Source organism: Saccopteryx bilineata, chromosome 4 (genome assembly GCF_036850765.1).
Source record: "Saccopteryx bilineata isolate mSacBil1 chromosome 4, mSacBil1_pri_phased_curated, whole genome shotgun sequence".
NCBI classification, from domain to species: Eukaryota; Metazoa; Chordata; class Mammalia; order Chiroptera; family Emballonuridae; genus Saccopteryx; species Saccopteryx bilineata.
In genome coordinates, this window is record NC_089493.1 from 62,452,071 (window position 1) to 62,473,925 (window position 21,855).

At 45.5% G+C, this 21,855-nt stretch overlaps 1 protein-coding gene and 1 pseudogene across 2 annotated transcripts in view; one reads left to right on the forward strand and one right to left on the reverse strand.

The window, feature by feature from the left end:
- Positions 1–21,855, reverse strand: part of MYZAP (myocardial zonula adherens protein) — a 111,003-nt gene that overhangs the window by 58,440 nt on the left and 30,708 nt on the right. For both annotated transcript variants that reach the window (XM_066276058.1, XM_066276059.1), the window contains exons 5-9: positions 18,429–18,542; positions 14,313–14,465; positions 8,223–8,348; positions 7,012–7,140; positions 2,115–2,194 (exon numbers count right to left, since the gene is read on the reverse strand). In XM_066276058.1, the coding sequence (XP_066132155.1) occupies positions 2,115–2,194; positions 7,012–7,140; positions 8,223–8,348; positions 14,313–14,465; positions 18,429–18,542 (602 nt within the window). The remainder of the gene's footprint in view (positions 1–2,114; positions 2,195–7,011; positions 7,141–8,222; positions 8,349–14,312; positions 14,466–18,428; positions 18,543–21,855) is intronic.
- Positions 9,378–10,336, forward strand: LOC136334241 (peptidyl-prolyl cis-trans isomerase FKBP3 pseudogene; annotated as a pseudogene).

Below are 21,855 nucleotides of genomic sequence, written 5' to 3' on the forward strand. Positions count from 1 at the left end.
ATTGCCAAGAACAAGAACGGGAACTCCAGGGTGTACCCGTTCACTCTGTGTGTGCCCTAGGTTATTAACTACCCATCAACCACCCCACCGTAGAAGAAATACTGGACTTTTTTCAAGTTCCCACTTGTAAGTTTCACCTTGCTTAAGGACAGTTAGTGTTACTTTCCAGGCACTGAGGGAGAATTTATTGGTACCACTTACAGGTAATGAGAGGCTTTCTGTTTTGGAGCTAATACAATATTGGAACATCTAGTAAATTACCTTGATTGGGAGAAAAGAGAAGGAAAAGCATCCAGCAACACAACAAAATATTTGAAATCAGAGCTCCCAACAGAGTCCTGGGAAATCTGAAAGTATCCGTTATGTATAGGATTATTTTAGGAAAATGGGAAACATGTTTAAAGACCTTCTCTGCATAAAAACAAAGTGAACCGTACCATCAAACATCGTACACTTTGGTTTTAAAACAGCAGAAGTTGCCTGACTGGTAGTAGCATAGTGCATAGAGCATTGACGTGGGACACTGAGGTCCCAGGTTCAAAATCCAAGGTTGCCAGCTTGAGTGCGGGCTCATCTGACTTGAGCACAGGCTCACCAGCTTGAGTGTGGGGTCACTGGCTTGAGCATGGGATTATCGACTTGATCCCATGATCACTGATGTGAGTCCAAAGATTGCTGGCTTGAAGCTCAAGGTTGCTGGCTTGAGCAAGGGGTCTCTGATTCGGGTGGAGCCCCCGCCCTGGTCAAGGCACATACGAGAAGCAATCAATGAACAACTAAAGTGTCACAACTATGAGCGATGCTTCTCATCTTTTTCCCTTACTGTCTCTCTTTCTCTCAAATTATTTTCTGACTTTGCTGATTTCAAAGAAACCAAAGGATGAATTCTTTAGTTCTCGAGAGTGTCTGGACCAAAGCACTGGATGAAGTATCTGATGGTGAGCTTACCTCTTCCCATCTCTGCCCGGTCCCTCTCAGCACCACATTAAAGACCAGAAAAAGACTTAACTTTGCAAACTCTCAAGTTGCATAAGAGGACGGAAACAGGTATTTTTTTAGCAAATGCTGTGGCAGGCAGCACACCCAACAGTTTCCTCTTAATAACCCAATGAGACAGGCACTGTTCTAATCATAACCCCTCCTCCTTTAAAAACAAATTCCCATTTTCCAGAGAGGCAAAGAATCTTAGGGAGGTTTAAATAACTTGCCCCAAGTACTCAAATCATCCCAACCTTGTTCTCCTTCACTAGAAGGCTATGCATGGCCTCTCAGCTTTCAGATTTCCAAAAGAGACCATGTATTACTTCCACATTTTCCATGCAGGGCTTTATACAGTCAGGGGCAGGGGTTGAGGCAAGGTTTGACTGAGCAATGTATGGAAACAAAGAAGACATTTAAAAAGTAATTGTTTTTGGCCCTGGCTGGTGGCTCAGTGGATAGAGCATTGGCTCAGTGTATGGAAGTCCAGGGTTCAATTTTTGGTCAGGGCACACAAGAAAAGTGACTATCTGCTTCTCCCCTTTTCCTTTCCCCCTACTCTCCCTCTTCCCCTCCTACAGATAGTGGCTCAAGTGGTTCAAGCATGGCCCCGGGTGCTGAGAATAACTCCATTAGAGCGCATCAGCCTCAGGCACTAATAACAGCTCAGTACTCGAGCATTAACCCTTAATGGGGTTGCTGGGTGGATCCTTGTCGAGGCAAATACAGGAATCTACCTCACTATCTCCCCTCTTCTCGCCTAAAAAGAAAAAATTTAATTGTTTCCATAAAAACAGTACTAGTCATAGTTGATGTTTTCTCATCAACAAGGTGCATCTTGTGAAGTTCAAGGTTATGGAAAACATTGTTAGACTAAACTTTTGCTCTTGTGACAGTGCAAAATTAAAATGTGTCCCAATGTACTAACAACCAGCCATGGGCAGTAGGATGCGGCTGTTAAGCTCCTAAAGAAACCAGCTCCACACTGGAAGCTCTCAAGCCATGTTTTCTGCACATGGAAGTCTGCAAGAAGAGATGAGCATATGAGTGAAAAATGGAAGGACCAAGTAAGCCCACAAACATTCACTGTGTCTACCATCGAAATCCATTATAAGATAAAGGGTATTACATCTTACCTTTCATTGTCAGAATAAGTTATTTCCCCTGACATTTCTGTTTCGTGCTCTAAGAGTTGTAGTTGTAGTTGATGGCGTTCCTAAAACAGACAGACATTAATTATTTTCATCGATGGATTAAACCAAGTTGGACAGAGAATGTGTATCTCTGTCAATCCCAGCACTAGTGAGTTCAAGTCCACATAAAACACCCCGTGGGTTTTATACACCCATGCAGCAGAGTCCAAAGCAAGCTCAAAATGCCACATTTGTTGGTGTGTGTTTAAAAGCATATTTATGAATAGAGACAAACATCTTGGGTGAAGCCATTCAAAGTATTCCGCCAGCCAAGGCTGAGGTCTTGTGAAATTTATAGTTCTAAAGAATGATAATACTCTAAATCAGTCGCCTGTGATACTGCAAAATTCTTGTTTTCCATATCATCAACAAAAAAGGCTCCTGAATTTAAATAACAGCCTGTACATGAACCTGGGGGATGTTTACATCGGTATGTTCACTTGTAAAAAGGTCCTGTGGTAGAAACAACAATGGCTACCAACAAAGTCCACATCCTAGTACCCTGAAACTTGTGACTATGTTGCCTTACATGGAAAAAAGAAACTCTGCAGATATGATTAATTTTGTCCAAAAAGCAATATAGCTTGACCAGGTGGTGGCACAGTGGATGGAGTGTCGGACTGGGATGCAGAGGACCCAGGTTCGAGACCCCGAGGTCGCCAGCTTGAGCGCGGGCTCATCTTGTTTGAGGAAAAGCTCACCAGCTTGAACCCAAGGTCACTGGCTCCAGCAAGGGGTTACACGGTCTGCTGAAGGCCCGTGGTCAGGGCACATATGAGAAAGCAGTCAATGAACAGCTAGGGTGTTGCAACACGCGATGAGAAATTAATGATTGATGCTTCTCATCTCTCTCCGTTCCTGTCTGTCTGTCCCTGTCTATCCCTCTCTCTGGCTCACTCTCTGTCTCTTTAAAAAATAAATAAATAAATAAATAAATTTTTTTAAAAAAGCAATATAGAATCTGGACAATTATTTCTTTGGAGAGAGTAGGAAATGTTTTGTTGTTGTTGTTTTTTAATTAAGGGGGAGGCTCGGAGGCAGAGAGACAGACTCCCACATGCTCCTTGACCGGGATGTACCCGTCAAGCCCCCCTATCAGGCGATGCTCTGCGCATCTGGGGCCGCTGTTCCGTTGCTTGGTGACCGAGCTATTTTAGAGCCTAAGGCAAGGCCATGGTGCCATCTTCAGTGCTTAAGGCCAACTTGCTTGAATAGAACCATTTGAGTCATGGTTACAGGGGGGGAATAGAGAGAGAATGGGGGGGGGTAGAGAATCAGATAGGCACTTCTGTGTGCTCTGACCAGGAATCAAACCCGAGACTTCCACATACCAGGCTGCTACTCTACCACTGAGGCAACCCATCAGGGCCAAGAAATGTTCATAAAAGCATAGTGCCCATCATAACTGAAATTTCAGTGGAAATACATTACCAATGTTAGTATAACAAATTTTCTTAAAATGGCGTTTACCAAGCCCTGCCCACTAACTGGGAGGAGCTTCTACCTCAGGCCCTCCTCTAAGTACGACTGTGCCTCTTCTTTATTCTCAGGAATGCTGCCCAGCAAAGTCTTACTCGCTATATACCGTAGATTCCAAACCTCTTTCATGCCAAATTATTAAAAGCAAATCTTGGAAACTTAAGTCCCACAACGTCTGACACTGTAACCAAGGAACACCCCCAAGACATGGGGAGCAGTTACCGGGCAGGAAGAGCATATTCTCACAGAGGTATTTAGAGTCACAGAGGAAGACCGACTTTGGGTGGGTTTTGTTATTATTTCTCCATCTGCACAGAGGATGCACATCCTTATTGCCCAGCTTGGTCAAAATGCCCTTCTTAAGAGCCCCCACATGGTCGGCCATTGACTGGAAGTTTGCATTAGCCCTGAAAAAATTATGATAGATCTTTCACAAGTGAGCCTCCCTTCCAACCTCCCCCCAAAAAGCTGTCATAGTGTAGGGCAAAGCATAACTTATAGCATACTTTAAAAGTTCATTATTTTTCTAAATTGAGGTTAACACACCTTAAGTGTGCACTGCACCATAATTTCTTACATTTGTATATACCCGATTACCTGGTGAAGCCACCACCCAGATCAAGTCACAGAATTATTACCTGTTCTGCAGAAGGGTCCCTGGGAGAACATATTCTGTAAAAGATTGTTACTGACTAGTGTGGTGATTAGCAGAGGGAAGGGGTGGGAGCAGGTAGAAGAGGGCACAGGGGGATACGTGGAGATGGGAGGGGAGTTGACTTTGGGTGATGAACACACAATATAATGTACAGATGATGAATAATAGGATTGCACACCTGAAACCTATATAATATTATTAACCAATGACACCCCAATACATTTAAGAAAAAAGGGAAAAAAAAGATTGTTACTATCCACAGAAAAGTGCTCCAAATGCAATGCTCAAAAAGAGAAATAGTAGACTAAGGTATACAGTAGAGAAGCCATTCAAAAGCACAATTTGTTCTTGAGCAAAATCCAAAATTTGGTGCAAGTAGGTCACAGACACTACCACAGTTCCTGCCTGTGGACATGACGTTCACAGAGTGGGTGACACAGGTTCGGCACAGTGCCTGCTCTCAGAGACTTACCCTTGAAGCAGATAAACTGGTATACCTCATCTCAGCTAAATAAAGCAAACCTTTCTCTAACCTAAATGGAGAAAAAGATGTAGGGAAAGGACAATAAATTTTCTATCACTAAAGAAAAAGCCATCAGCACTTGGGCACATTTTGCATTACAAAAATTCTAGCAAGGGCCCTGGCCGGTTGGCTCAGTGGTAGAGCGTCGGCCTGGCATGCGGAAGTCCCTGGGTTCGATTCCCGGCCAGGGCACACAGGAGAAGCGCCCATCTGCTTCTCCACCCCTCTCCCTCTCCTTCCTCTCTGTCTCTCTCTTCCCCTCCTGCAGCCAAGGCTCCATTGGAGCAAAGATGGCCCAGGCACTGGGGATGGCTCCATGGCCTCTGCCCCAGGCGCTAGGGTGGCTCTGGTCACAACAGAACAACACCCCGGATGGGCAGAGCATCGACCCCTGGTGGGTATGCCGAGTGGATCCCGGTCGGGCACATGCGGGAGTCTGTCTGACTGCCTCCCCGTTTCCAGCTTCAGGGAAAAAAAAAAAATTCTAGCAGGGAGGGTAGGCCTTACCACCCCGCTGGCCTCCACCCATACAGCCTTCATCCCAGCTCCACATGGAAATCAGAGGGGGAAAGGGTTACTTTCAGAATCACAAGGGTACAAAGAAGATAAGCTATAAAACAGATCTGGCTTAAAAAAAAAAAAAAAAGCTAACTATGGAGCAGACAGTAAAGCAAGTCTGTAACAAAATAAAAATCAGAGCCCCCAAGTTTTGAGCCCCTTGTAGGTCTATGCCAGGCACTGTGCTTAACACGTTGCATGGATTTTTCTCACTACTGCTCACAAGAGAATAAGAATTATGATTATCAGCATTTTACAGAAGAGGAGAGTGAGTCTGGAAAAGTCATCCCCTGCCCACAACTTTCAGAAAGAGAGGCAGGACTCAAACCCTAGGTTTGTCTGCTTGAAAAACCTTTACTTTTAACCACTGCAGGGACGGTCTTTCTGTAAGATGGTCTCCCAGCCCAAACCACCTCCCCCTGCTGCCTGCTCCCCTTGCTCCTTTATCCTGCAGCACAATCTCTCTGTCACCCAATGGTAATGTGGGAGGACACTCTCCCAAATTCCAGCCTATGCCCTGGCTGCCTAATCTTCCCTACCACCACCTCTAACTAGTACTGACAGTTTTAACCATGTCTCTTATCCTCTCCTCAATAAAAGATAGGTTTCTGTTTTCCCTGGCAGGCTAGAGGTGAAATGGTAGTTGACTCTTTGTTTATTCAAGTCCCTCCCAAATAAAGATATTCCCTAACACCAGAATCTCTGCAGACCCTGAAGCTCCACAGCACTGAACTGAATGCCATTCCCACTCTGGTCAAAGCTCACCTTGTCAGGGGAGGGTCTTAAGTTGCCAACATCAGGGTCAGGAGACCTCTCCTCAGAATCGCTTGGCATCCCAGATGCTGCCCTCGCTCACATTATCACCCCCTCCCTCGCTCCCTCATCAGTGTGGAGAATCTCAGCATCTAGCATGAGTATAGGGTGCTACTGTGTCAGGGTCTCGGCAGGTCACTACTTACTATTCTGCAAACTCACAGGCAGCTAGTGGACCATTTTCCAGAAATTAGCCCTGGCTTTAGCCCTTCCCCAGAAGTCAGCTGTCACCTGCTAATGGTCACCTTCTCCTCTTTTTCCTTCCCTTCCTTCCTTTTCTTTCCTCTCTCTATCCTTTCTTCCCTTTTCTCCACTTCCCACCTAACCTCTGGCCTCCTCCCTTTCTCTAGGCTAGCTACATTATCTCAGCTGAGCTCCTGCCCACCCTACACATCCCCCTCCCCCACCCACCCCCGCCCACAGAGAACTGTGGCCTGTCAGAGAAAAGCCAACCCTTAGGACGTGTGCCCCAGAAACATCAGGCTTGGAGTGTGGATGTAATATCTAAACAGGGGTTGACCACTCACAAGTAAACTAAGTCCATGCTTGAGGCCACTAAAATATTCATTTTTATAAATAATTTTATACGTAATGTTTTATTAAGCATCAAAATAGCATGGAAAAATTAGAACTTTCTTGGACTTCCTCATGCTTTACAGCTTTGTCTTTTTTTTTTTCTTAAACTCACAAATTGCAGGGCTGACAGGTATCAGTGTGGAGGGTGTCCCAGACCTTCAGACAGGCCTGCAGGGGAGCCGAGGAAATACAGGGCATCTGGGCAAGTGGCTCTCGGCAGAAGCTGCACCTGTTACCTTTTCCATGCGTTCGATCAGCCTGTCCAGCTCCCCAATCCTCTGGTCTTTCTCTTCTAGGCTGATCTCTGCCGCCTGCATCTTTCTATTGGCCTCTTCAATTGCTTTCAGAAAACTATTGGTTTCTTCCTGCAAAAGCAACACAATCTCTTCAGCAGAGCCATGGTATCCCTTGGCGATCAACCAGGGTCCAGGGTCTTGCTAAATCATGATGCCTCTTTAAACGCATGACCGTGGGGCCTAGATGTGTCTCCCAAGTGATAAACTCCACTTCCATGTTCCAGTTTTCATCTGTAAATAAAGACACTTCTCATGGCTTTTTAATAAGGCTAGTTATATTTTTTTCCTTTTCACCTGCTAGTCCTTATGTCTAAAAAGAGCCTGAGGATGTTATTTACCCCTTGACTAGATACTCAGAATGTCAATGTATGTGCCAACAGTGTAAAGGGGATTAAAGCCAGGTCCGAAGGTGAATGCAGAATGCCTACATCTTTCTCCCTTACTGTAAAGCATCAACTCAGTCAGTCATTTGGCACATTTACTTTGCCTGTGAGTTCACAGGTTAGGGCAGACATAGAGTCCCTACCTTCAAGGAACTAATGTTGCCTTAGAGAAGCCAGAAAGCGAGATATACAGGCCCATTCTACTAACAGGTACAAGAGACGGCCAAGTGGAGAGCAAGGGAGCCTGTGGGCTTCCCAACGGGCAGGGGCACTTCCAGCTGTGGGAATAGGAAAGACTTCACTCATGGCTCTTAGGGAGCTTAGGTAAGGTCAAGGACTGGGAAGGAGGAAATTTCAGGCAGAGAGGAGCGAGGGGAGAGAGGAAGGACACAGCTGCAGGTCAGCCCAGGACCCGCTTGGGGGATGAAAAATGGTCAAAGAAGCTAGGAAAAGGGATGTATTTAGAGCTAGAGAGTGGGAGCTATTCTGAGAAAGGAGGGGGAGAGTAAGGGAAAGGAGGGAGAAGGGAATAGAATGAATGAGAAAACAGTAAATTCCTTGACCCCTCACCCAGGGTTAGTCCGTTAATTCACCTCCAAGCAGAAACCCTACCACAGGGTGGGGCAGACGTCGGTTTATAGTTGTGAATACGGGAAACAGAGTTTGCTGTATTCTTTTCCACAGGAACAGCTAACTGTAAGCGTGTATTTAAGCCTCACCAACAGTAATGACCAGAAAGGCGTTCTTGCCCCTGCAGCTACAGCTCACCAGGAGGGCCTCCTTCTCCACACTGTGCCGCAGCTGCTCCTCGTGCAGCTTCTCTTCGTACTGGCTGTACAGCTTCCTGGTCATCTCTCTCATCACCTCCGCGTTGGCCTCATGGGAGGACTCCACCTGCAGGGAGACTCATGTCAGAGCGACAGCATTGGCAGGTTCTGGGGCGTCAGCCCTCTTCCCTCTGTGTGCACCGCATGGGGACCCTCAGGAGAGAACCCACCAACCAGGCCTCGGCAGTAGACAGAGGCTGTGGGAACTGTCGGGAAAGGGATGGGAGGCAGAAGGCAAGGGGACAAACACGTGCATAGAAACTAAAAAGTGGCACTTTATACTAATTTACTTGATTTTATCAGGAAAAGGTGAGTGAATTTTTCAAAAGGTGGAAACTTGCTGAAGTCTTCGACTGGCCCCCAAACTTAGCCATTTTTGAATAAATTCTCTCTAAAATGTGATTGTGCTCCACTGTCTTAGTAACCCCTTTCTTCGATGACTTCTCCTAACGTTTTTTTGATCCTGAAATTTGACTACTTTTTTATTCTGTTAGGTTTAATAAGGCATTTTCTCTAAATCATAGGTCCATACCCTAATAGGTCTCAGAAAAATATATTGGGTTTTTCTGTTTATTTTTAATCCTTGAGTAGTGTGTAGTGAGCTGAAAAATAAGATGATTACATTATTACAATAGAATTGGGTCAGAGTAGAATGAACTATAAGAATAAAAAACAAGGCCCTGACCGGTTGGCTCAGCTGTAGAGTGTCTATCCAGCGTGTGGAAGCCTGGGGTTCGACTCCTGGTCAGGAAATACAAGAGAAGTGACCATCTGCTTCTCCACCCCTCTCCCTCCCTCTTCTCTCTCTCGTTCTCTCTCTTTCTTCACCTCTTGCAGCCATGGTTCAAATGGTTTCAGCAAGCTGGCCCTGGGCGCTGAGGATGTCTCCATGGCCTCACCTCAGGCACTAACATAGCTTGATTGCCAAACAACAAAGCAGTGGCCCCAAATGGGCAGAGCATTGCCTGGTAGGGGGCTTGCCAGGTGCAACCCAGTTGTGGTGCATGATGGAGTCTGTCTCTGCCTCCCTGCTTCCCGCCTCTCATTTAATAAAATAAATTAAAAAAATCGAGTGAGGCAGAGGCAGTGGGGGAAGATGGCAGCGGTCGATCCACAGCGGGGCTGGACCATGGAGCAGCTACGCAGAGAGCAGCTACCCAAGAAGGACATTATCAAGTTCTACAGGACCACGGTTCAGATTCATTTCTTGCAGAACATAAATTATTAGGAAACATTAAAAATGTGGCCAAGACAGCTAACAAGGACCATTTGATTACAGCATATAACCATCTTTTTGAAAGTAAGCATTTCAAGGGTACTGAAAGTTTAAGTAAAGTGTCCGAGCAGGTGAAAAAATGTGAAGCTTAATGAAAATAAACCCAAAGAAACCAAGGCTGAAGAGACTCTGGATGAGGGTCCACCAAAATATACAAAGTCTGTTCTTAAAAAGGGGGATAAAACCAATTTCCCCAAAAAGGGAGATATTGTTCACTGCTGGTATACAGGAACACTACAGGACGGAACTGTTTTTGATACCAATATTCAAATGAGTTCAAAGAAGAAGAAAAGTACCAAGCCTTTAAGTTTTAAGGTTGGAATAGGCAAAGTTATCAGAGGATGGGATGAAGCACTCTTGACTATGAGTAAAGGAGAAAAGGCTCGACTAGAGATTGAACCAGAATGGGCTTACGGAAAGAAAGGACAGCCTGATGCCAAAATTCCACCAAATGCCAAACTCATTTTTGAAGTGGAATTGGTAGATATTGATTGAAATAGCAATGCTTCAGATCCAAAGATATGAGTAATGTCCTTGAAGAAACTTAGGTAACTAATACAGCTGGTTACTATTGTAAGGGAAGAGTCAACTGGAAAATTCAAAAAGTCACATTAGAACTTGTTTACTTTCTCCCCAAACTTTTAAGAAATGTAATCCATTATAAATCCCTGAAGGTTATAATATTTTACTACAGCTGTAAAATACTGGTTAGGGAGAACTCATTTCTTTTACCTCATATTGTAAACTAAAAGGCTCAATAAAAATTTATCCAATGTCAAAAAAAAAATCTATTTCTGAATATACTTTGTTTTGTAGCATTGATTTTGAAACCAAATAATTTACCTGTTACAAAAACTTAAACTTCAAAAACTTATCTATCAGGATCACTCAATGGGAGAAGAATAGTCTTTTTAACCAACAGCGCTAGCATAACTGGATAGACACATGCAAAAGAACAAAACTGGAGCCCTAACACACCATGTACACAACCTATCTCAAAATGGATCCAAGGCTTACATGCAAAAGCGAACACTATAAAACTGTTAGAAGAAAACATAAGGTAAATCTTTGTGACCTTTGATTAGGCAGTGATTTCTTAGATACAATACCAAAAGCACAGTGACAAAAAGGTAAATTAGACTTCATGAATATTCAGTATTAAAAACTTCTGGTCTTTGATGAACAAGCACTATAATTATAGCTCTTAGAATAAAACTAACTAAAAAAAAAATTTTGTGTTTCAAAGGATACCATCAAGAAAGTGATGGGAGAAAATATGGAAATCTCATATCTAATAGCTTGAATCCTGAATATATGAAGAATAAAATATAAATAACCCAACTTAAAAAATGGGCAAAGGATCTGACAGACACTCCAAAGAAGAGATACAAAGGCCCTATCAGCACAAGCAATGACGCTCAGCATCAGGCGTTATCAGGGAAATGCAAATCCGCAATGAGAAACCACTTCACACTCACGAGGATGCTTATCGTCAACAGGGTACAGGAAGGTGTTGCTGAGAATGTGGAGAAACTGGAATCCTGTTACGCTGCTGGTGGGAATGTAAAATAGCGCAGGCATATCTCTAGATTACCTCTCATGTGGGACTTTTCCCTCCTGTCTGCAAACAGTACTTTAAAAAAATATGTGAGAAAAGCAGGGGGCCTTTGAAGAGAAGTTGTCCACCGGGAGCTGGAGCTGTTCACTGGTTACACTAGCCAGCGAGTCACTTAGGAAAAAGACTTAAGCTCATAGAAGAAATGTGGACTCATCCTCTCCATCCCTTTGTGCTTCCTAAACGCACATGTTGCACTTAGGAACATTCCCACCTGGTTTGGGCAACACTCAGCTGGAGCTCCTCAAGGCCTGGCAGATCTAGCTTAGGACATGAGGAAAAGTCAGTGGAGCTGAGGGCAGGCAGGTCTCAGGGAAGAGGTGGCCCTGTCCTTGCCTGTGAACTTCATGCCCGTTGATCTTATGCTGCTGACGGGTTGTCTGTGTCCCTTCTTTCCAGCTTAGTCCTTGTTCCAGAATGCTCAGTCTGTTACACATGTCACCCTGGATAAGTGAGGTGTACTTCAACCTCAGTAGGTTACATAATATTTCTTTCAGTGATGCCCCCTAGTTCTCCCTTCTCATCACTAGCTACACTTTGGTACCCGGAAGCCATAAAGTGGGAAATCCTGCACAGAGGTTCCCAGCAGCTGAGCGAGACCCAGCGCACCCTGCACGCCGTTCCCGTTGCGAACACAGACTTCCAGAAGGGCTCTGTCCCTCTGCATCCGGGGCACGTGAAACACTCTGAGCCCTGTAACTTCTTTATTTATTTTGGGGGTAAAGTAAAGCACTAGTCTCTAAGACAGGCAACCGTAGGCTGGATTTAGGGGTTTGCTCTCCTTAGGAGCCAGACTGCCAGACCGCCTAACCCTGTGCCCAGACGCCCGATGCAGCCCTAGAATAACCAGGAACAGACACATACAGAGGGCACTCAGTACAGAGTGGAGCAAAACAGGTCTACAGTTGTTTGTATAGAAAATAATACAATAATTAATAAATAATCATACAAGAAAAAACTGTTTTGTGTACTCACAGCTATAAACCTGTATTTGCCCCACCCTGTATTTGTGGAATGAATGACTGGGTAAAGCCCCTAAGCCAAGGAAACAACTTAAAACAGTAATTGCAGACTTTTTCAGCAATCCCTCCACCTTTTTTTTCAAAGTAATTCTCACTCAGAAATATAATGTTGGAAACAATAAAGAGTAAGAGCCACTGTGTCTGAAGTGAAAGCCAAGAGGATGCTCTAGAGCAGGGGTCCCCAAACTACGGCCCACAGGCCGCATGCGGCCCCCTAAGGCCATTTATCCGGCCACCACCACACTTCTGGAAGGGGCACCTCTTCCATTGGTGGTCAGTGAGAGGAGCACATTGACCATCTCATTAGCCAAAAGCAGGCCCATAGTTCCCATTGAAATACTGGTCAGTTTGTTGATTTCAATTTACATGTTCTTTATTTTAAATATTGTATTTGTTCCCATTTTGTTTTTTTACTTTAAAATAAGATATGTGCCGTGTGCATAGGGATTTGTTCATAGTTTTCTTTATAGTCCGGCCCTCCAACAGTCTGAGGGACAGTGAACTGGCCCCCTGTGTAAAAAGTTTGGGGACCCCTGCTCTAGAGCTCTCTGGCCCCTGCTCCTCCCCAGGGCAGCTGTGTGGCCACGTGGACTGCAACGGCACAACCCCATGGGGGGGGGGGTGATCACAAGGACTAGCAGTGTCGTGTGTAAGCCTCTCCTTCCCATCCGAGGCAGCCCACAAGGAGGGGGCCACATGTCCCACATATTCCCCTAATTAAATTCTTAATAGCATCACCATTCACTTCCAGATATAGTCTGGTTTGAGCAATAAGTTATCTAGATACACTACCTACTAGGCCAGGGGTCGGGAACCTTTTTGGCTGAGAGAGCCATGAACGCCACATATTTTAAAATGTAATTCCGTGAGAGCCATACAACGACCCGTGTGCATTACGCATTATCCAATAAAAATTTGGTGTTGTCCCGGAGGACAGCTGTGATTGGCTACAGGCACCGCAACCATGAACATGAGCGGTAGGAAATGAATGAATTGTAATACATGAGAATGTTTTATATTTTTAACATTATTATTTTTTTTATTAAAGATTTGTCTGCAAGCCAGATACAGCCATCAAAAGAGCCACATCTGACTCGTGAGCCAAAGGTTCCCAACCCCTGCACTAGGCCCTCTCCTTGGGATAGCCTAAGGCTGAGCTGATTATAATTAGAAAACCACAGACTAAAATAGTAGTGAATTCATTCAGGAAATATATATATATATATATATTTTACAGGGACAGAGAGAGAGTCAGAGAGAGGGATAGACAGGAACAGAGAGAGATGAGAAGCATCAATCATCAGTTTTTCGTTGCGACACCTTAGCTGTTCATTGATTGCTTTCTCATATGTGCCTTAACCAGGGGCCTTCAGGAGACCGAGTAACCCCTTACTCGAGCCAGCGACCTTGGGTCTAAGCTGGTGAGCCTTTTGCTCAAGCCAGATGAGCCCGCACTCAAGCTGGTGACCTCGGGGTCTCGAACCTGGGTCCTCTGCATCCCAGTCCGACGCTCTATCCGCTGTGCCACTGCCTGGTCAGGCTCAGGAAATAATTTGTTGAGTGGCTCCTGTTGGATATTCATGGGTCTGCTTTGGCCATGGGGTAGGAAGTCTACCCATGTTTTAAATCTGGGAGGGCACTAGAAGCCTAGCAGTGGAATAAGCACAGTTTGGTGGGCAAGAGGGACACTGCCCAGAGGGCTTGGTCACCCAAGGACTTTCTCTGTGCCCTTCAGCTCTTTATTGTCCCACCACACAGAAAGGCCTCGGGCTCCAGAGAAATCTAGACAGTGGTGCTATGGAAATCCCAGGACGGTGGGCATCCCAAGTGCCTCTCAGCTCATAAGAGCAGTGCCATGGTGACGGTCTCAGCAGCCCTTGACCAAGGCAGGAGTGCCAGCAGGGGGTTTTGTGGGACACCCCCCATGTGGACTGACAGTTGTGAACACAAAAACCTCCTCAATGCCTTCTAGCCAAGCCCTGTGGGGTTGGCCACAAACAAGTGAGAAAATTCACCAAAGAAGAGAACAGAAAAAAGGAAATGGAAGAGTTAGAGATGGGAGGAAAGAGAGGAAGAAAGAAGAGGAGGTTCACAGGAAATCCTCGGCCCAAACTCGACCTTCATTTTCAGCAGCTGGTTTTCAGCTTGGGCGACCTCCAGCTGCCTCTGCTTGGCCCGCAGCTTGTCCATGGATGCCTCGTACGTCTGCTGCAGATTCCTGATTTGGTCCTTAATGTCACTATTTTCCAAAGTAACATCCACAAGTGTTTTCTAAAGGGGTGAAAGTAAAAACAAAACCAGATCTAATAGTGTAAGAAAGCATGACCAGAGTCACACACACACTGGGACATCTTTGTCATTAACTATTGAGGTAGAGGTCAGGCCACAGGAGAAGCAAACCTGGGACCCCGGTATTTGAGGGGCTGGGGGCCCCCACAGTGGTAAAGAGATCTGCACCCTGTCACTAGGCGGGCCAAGAACCTCCCCCATAACACCCACAGCTGCCACCAGTGCCACCTGCTACTGCTCAGGATGGATGGAAACAATAAAATGGAGGCTTTCTATGGAAAAGTGTTCATAATACATCACTGCACATGGAAAAGAACTGAGTTTGAAAACAGTCAGTATAGAACAATCTTATTTAATATATATATATATATATATATATATATGCATGCATTTGTTCAAATGTGTTGATACAGCAGAAAATTGTAAAAACCTAGGAAGAAATTCACCAAAATCCAAATAATGGTTATTGTTATGTGATAGGATTGTGGATGATATTGATTTTTCTCTTAGTGTTTTCTGTATTTTCCAAATCACACAGTGAGATCAGAAAACAAAATATGTGTTTTCTAGACTAGAGGTGGTCTCTTTTTATTCTTACAGGGGCTGTCACTTCTGTACTCCAGACCTCTTGCCAGAACAGAAACAACATGCTGACCTACTGTAATGCCTGCAGTGCTTCCCCCTCCTCCCAGGGGCAGAGAAGGGGCTGAGGGAGGAGCACCAGAGAACAAGAGTTTGATGACTCAGGTAAATGTCTGACAGATGTCAAAAAGCCTGTGCATTATCGCTCCAGGCCACCCACTGGAGCAAGAATATTTAAATGAGCCGTTTATTTAATGCCCGTGACCTATTTGGTTAACTCTCCTTACAGAGAAATGGCTTCCAGAACCCAGAATTCCTACCACAGGACACTGGGTTCTAGGTACCTTCTACCACCTCCCCCAGTCATTACACTTTTAAATCAGAAGATTGGGAAGCTCTAGTGCTGGACACACTTTCCAACACCTTCGTCCTCTTTGTAGATGATCAGTCTCTGAAGCTCCCCAAATCCTTAGTCTCCACTTTGGATAAGAAGCCTCATTCCTAAACATAGTTGAATCAGACAAAGGATTTTTAGTGGTAATAAATGCCATTGGGAGCATGGAATCACAGGACACTGAAGCTGCAAGAGGCTCTAGAATCCACGTAGCCCAACCACGCCCTCTCCAAGCCCCACTGGCTTCACAAATACCACTCTTGTGCTCATGAACCTACCTCTGGACCAAGAGACCAGGGTTCTAGTCCTGGCTCTGCCACTAGCTAGACACCCTGTTCAAGTCATTTCCCTCTGTTGGCCTCAGTTTGTTTACCTATGAAACAAAGGGGGGTCGGAAATCATCCCCACAGTTCTTTCCAGCTCTGATGTTCTATGAAATCAAATCAAGGGCCTAGTCTTGCCGCACATAATCATGAAAATGGGGTAGAACACACAATGGAAAAGGTTGGGCTTTGCAGAAGTAGGGAGCCAACTATCTTCAGACTCAGTTGAGTTTCCTGGCTGTGAGATGGTACCTTTCTTTTCTGCCCTTTTTCTTCCTCCTTTTCTTCCTCTTCTTCTTCCTCTTCCTCCCTTCCTCCACTTTTCCATTTCCTTCATTTTTAACAATGGTTCTTAATGTTTTCATCATAAGGGTCCCCTGTCTGCCCAGGACTGAGAGACCAGACCATAACTAGGAAACAGTCAGGGTAGCTGGGTGACAGCTAACTCTGTCCTAGCAGCGGACCTCTGAAGTAAACACCTGGAACGTCAGTAAGACAGCAAATCAGAAGGGTCATGTGAGGAGAGAAAACCCGGAAACTCAGCACAGATACCAACCAGGTGCGAACTCAGGTGGGTACAGAATTTCCTAGTCAGCCAGGAGGGAGAAGATGTCCAAGAGGGAAGAAAAAGGAGCCAGGGCAAACAAAGGCCCAGCATGAAGTCGGGCTTGGCCTGCCTCCAGGGGAAGCTGGCACGCACAGTGGAGAGCCAGGAAAAGCCGGGGACATAGAGGCCCCACCAGATACGGGCCTCCAGACAAATCCAAACAAGGGGCCCACCCAGGGGACAGTGCCCTAGCTTTGTTAGTGGCACTGCTGCCCCGACAGTTGTTATTAGAGAATACCAAGTTCTAGGGGAAGTCGATAACCCTAACATGAAAATGTGCTTGCTTATCTGATCGATTATTTACATAGAACCAGAGAGGATATGAAATAGCTTGTGGAACTTTTAAGAGGCGGGTAAAAAGATAAGAGCCAAATATAATTGGAGGTGCGCCAGGAACTATTGTTTGCATATTTGGAAACTGAAGCCAAGGGACTCTGTTTCAAGTAAATATATGCTTTGTTTTGGTCACTTTCAAGTTCATTTACATGTTAGGTAGGGGCGTGGCTTAGTTGGAAGAATAGCAATGGGCAGCATCTGAGGGGTAAACACCCAGCAAATCAAATCAATCAAGAAAGAAAGCTAGCTCCTTGAAGCAGATGGACAACACACATTTGCACAAATGAGATCCTGAGGCTTTCTGCTTCCCTGTCTCCTACTACAAGACAGGATTTCTTTTAATGCAAAATAATTTCTAAATTAGGAAAAAGTACTTAATAGCCTTTGGAAATTACCTGCCATAAATGAATACAGAATGACTTCCTTTCTTTCTTTCTTTCCTTCTTTTTTTTCTTTTCTTTTTTTTTTTTTTTTTTTTTTTTGTGTGTGTGTGTGTGTGTCAGAGAGACAGAGAGAGGGACAGATAGGGACAGACAGACAGGAAGGGAGAGAGATGAGAAGCACCAATTCTTCGTTGCGGCACCTTAGTCTCCTTAGTTGTTCATTGATTGCTTTCTTATACGTGCCTTGACCAGGGGGCTGCAGCAGAGCAAGTGACCCCTTGCTCAAGCCAGCAACCTTGGGCTCAAGCCAGTAACCTTTGGGCTTAAGCCAGTGACCATGGGGTCATGTCTATGATCCCATGTTCAAGCCAGTGACCCTGCGCTCAGGCCAGGGACCTCAGGGTTTCAAACCTAGGTCCTCCACGTCCACTGCGCCTGATGCTTTATCCACTGCGCCACCACCTGGTCAGGCCAGACTGCCTTTCTTTTGGTGATTGGGTGGAATTTCCTGTAAATCAAGGCTGCAATGGTGGGAACTGTTGAGCTGTTCTAGACGCTGACACTTAAGACCACTTGAGTATTTTGTGGAGCAAGTGACATCTCCAGCACAGAACTCAGAATTTGAATCCTTGTTTTAATAAAAGCAAAACAAGCCCTGGCCGGTTGGCTCAGCGGTAGAGCGTCGGCCTAGCGTGCGGAGGACCCGGGTTCGATTCCCGGCCAGGGCACATAGGAGAAGCGCCCATTTGCTTCTCCACCCCTCCGCGGCGCTTTCCTCTGTCTCTCTCTTCCCCTCCCGCAGCCAAGGCTCCATTGGAGCAAAGATGGCCCGGGCGCTGGGCATGGCTCTGTGGCCTCCGCCTCAGGCGCTAGAGTGGCTCTGGTCGCAATATGGCGACGCCCAGGATGGGCAGAGCATCGCCCCCTGGGGGGCAGAGCACCGCCCCTGGTGGGCGTGCCGGGTGGATCCCGGTCGGGCACATGCGGGAGTCTGTCTGACTGTCTCTCCCTGTTTCCAGCTTCAGAAAAATGAAAAAATAAATAAATAAATAAATAAATAAAATAAAATAAAAGCAAAACAATGCAGCAGTAAAGGGTTAGACTAGAGTCTCGGCGTGGAAGCGCTTCCTTCTGCTCCCTTTGCCGTCTTCCCTCGTCCTGGCATGGCCTTCTCTGCGGCTTGCCGAGCTCCTGGGACCCTGAGTGTGAGCTGAGGACATCCTGTGACTTAGGCTTCCACACAGGCACAGGGCACGCTCTTGGTCAGGCGTGCTCACACTAAACCAGGGGCACTGCACCCAACAGTGAGCAGAGGAATACCTGCAGGTCGATGGAGTCCGACGCCAAAGTCGAGTTCATGGCATTAAAGCTGTCCAGGGCTGACGACTGCGTTTGGATGTGATTCTCCAGGTAGCCCTTCTGAGCCTGTGAAACCTGGGCGGAGTGAAGAGACAGTTATGCAATACCCATCCATACACACACACAATAACCTTCGTTCAGGCTGGAACTGTCTCCTGATAGCCCCATCCACTTCCATGATATTTCATGGACAGCTTTAAATGAAGATGTCAACATCTGCATGACCCAGAGATCAGAAAGACAGAAATACTCCTCCTTTGAATAGTATTTACACCCTCTCCTACTGGGCCTCAGTCCTCACAACACCACCACACAGCAGAGAGACGCTGCCCTTCATAGGGAGGAAGCAGAGCAGAAGTTAAAGGTTTGCACACGAAGACCTGAGACATGGCACAGCTGCAACTAGAGCCCAGCTGGAATAGCTCCTTGTGCCCTTGTTCTTTCTACGCACCACGGAAAGAATACATTTTGGGTTCACCCAATTCTCAAGGGTTGTTTTGTAGCTGCTGCTGTTGTCGTGTTGTCATTGTTGGGTGTGTGCGTTTGACATGTTTGGGAGAGTCCATCAGAGGCCAGTCTTGAGTTGGACCTTAAGGGAGGGCTGGCTCTAGAGAGCTAGGGGAGGGTTCTGGGAAGGCTCAAAGGTAGACCCCTGTGAGAGCCACAGAAAACAGCCAAGCATGATACAGAAGGAGGTAGACCCTGAGGGTGGGAGAGAGAGGTGAAGCAGCAGGCCAGGACCCGGAGCAGGTGGCATGGTCTTGTTCAGGGGCATGCTCACCCAGCAGTAATTTAGCAATCAGTCTGGCTGCGTGTGGTGTGGCCTGGAGGAGGAGACTGTAGGCAGAGAGGCGAGGCTCCTGTCACAGTTCTAGCATGAGGAAACAAGGGTGTGCAGAGGCTTGCTTATGCATCTCTTGCAAACCCAATCTTTTGACATTAATTAGAGTTGTTAGTGTCAGTCAGTGGACAGCAGAGTGAATTTCCATAAGTAGATGGGAATTTCATAAATGTCTTCCTACGTGCCAGGAAGAATAGGCTGGGTGGATATGTTTATAAACCCCTGCCCCTGTAATCAAGGCAGCAGGTGTTACATAAGCAGATAACCTCACAGCCAAGTCATCAAGTATACTAATGCGCGGCTGTTGGAACCGCGCTCTGTCCTGCAATTATTCACTCCTATGGAAAGTATGTCATAGATACGTGGGCATTTTTTCTTCAAGATTACTAATCACAAATATTTTTTAAATTTATGGGGGTGATACTGGTTAACAAAATTATACAGGTTTCAAGCACACAATTCTACAACACACCATCTGTGTGCTGTATTGTGTGCTCACTACCCCAACCAAGTCAAATCGCCTTTCATCACCACAGAATTTTTTTTTTTAATTTTTTCTCACAAGAATTAGCTTGGTTAAAAGAGAGGAAGCTTGTCTTTTCTTAAATATTTGAGTTGGTAATACAGTCACATAGTTCAAACATTTAAAAAGTATAAAAGATATACACTAAAAAAATCTCCCTGTCCCATCTGCTCGGCTACCACCTTCCCCGCATTGCCCCTCAATTAAGACTCACTGCTAATTACTCGCTTGTTATGCTTTTAGCAACCTTCTCTGTGCACACACAAAATGATCTAGAGACATTTATTTTCCTCTATTATTTTATGTAGGTGGTAGCACATTATTTCCTTACATCTTGCTTTTTCACTATCTATTCTATAATCTTTGCAAACTTTCCATATCTCCTTTTAAGAGCTTACTCACTCTTTTTATCTTTTTTTTTTTTTTACAACTCTATGTATCCTATTGTAGAGATATAATTTTTTTCGCTTTCCCCTTCTTAATGGACACTTAGGTCTCCAATGATTTTTCTATTATAAACAATGCTGCAGCAACCAAGTTCATATGTGTATGTCATTTCACATATGTGAGCGTTTATCTATAGAATAAATTCTGGCCCTGGCTGGTGGCTCAGTGAATACAGCATCAACCGGGCGTATGAATGTCCCAGGTTCAATTCCTGGTCAGGGCACATAGGAAAAGCAACCATCTGCTTCTCCTCCCCCTTCTCTCCCTCTTCTCTTCACGCAGCCAGTGGCTCGAGTGCTTCGAACATGGATCCGGGAAACTGAGGATAGCCCGGTTGGTCCCAGCATCAGCCTCAGGTGTTAAAAATAGGTCAGTTGATTCAAGCATCATCCCCAGACAGGGGTTGCCAGGGTGATCCCAGTTGGGGCACATGCAGGAGTCTGCCTCACTACCTCCCCACCTCTAATCTAAAAATAAATAAATAAATACAGTTAGAACTGCTGGGTCAAAATATAGGCATCTATAATTTGGGTAGATAGTGGCAAACCGCTGTGCCTAAGAGAAATGCCAAATCACACCCCACCCAGCAAGCCGCCTATTTTTCCACCGCACTGCTAATACAGTGTCTTGTCCCACTCTTGAAGATTTGCTAGTCTACTAGATAAAAATTACGTCTCAGGATGCTTTTAATATGAATTTCTCATTGCCAGTAGAGCATCTGGTCATGCAGTTAAGAGTTCTTTGCCTTTCCTTTACTATCAATGATCAGTAACAAATATTTTGATTATTTTTATGATTTGTAGTCTTTTTCTTCTTGATTCATGGGTGTTCTTTAAACACTCAGAAAATTAGCCTATTCTCTAAATGAAGGGCAAATCATCTTTCCCAGTTTGTCATTTGACTTTGACTTTGGTATTTTTGACAGCGCAAGTTTTTCATTTTAATGTGGTCAGAGCTATCAACCTTTTCTTTTGTGATTTTTGGTATTACATGTCATAGTTTAAAAATAAAAAGACTTGCCCTGGCCGGTTGGCTCGGTGGTAGAGCGTCAGCCTGGCGTGCGGAAGTCCCGGGTTCGATTCCCGGCCAGGGCACACAGGAGAAGCGCCCATCTGCTTCTCCACCCCTCCCCCTCTCCTTCCTCTCTGTCTCTCTCTTCCCCTCCCGCAGCCGAGGCTCCACTGGAGCAAAAGATGGCCCAGGCACTGGGGATGGTTCCTTGGCCTCTGCCCCAGGCACTAGAGTGGCTCTGGTCGCGACAGAGCGACACCCCTGGATGGGCAGAGCATCGCCCCCTGGTGGGCGTGCCAGGTGGATCCTGGTCGGGCGCATGCGGGAGTCTGTCTGACTGCCTCCCCGTTTCCAGCTTCAGAAAAATACAAAAAAAAAAAAAAAAAAAAAGACTTTCTCCACTCTAAGAATACAAAAGAATTCACATGTTTTCTTCTGGCAGTTTTAAGGTTCATTTTTAACATTTAAGTTTTTGATCTATTTTGAAATTATTCATGTATAAGTCTGTTGCAACAGCATGTAAGATGTTACAACAGCATACATTGACTGGTCCATGTTCTTCCCTT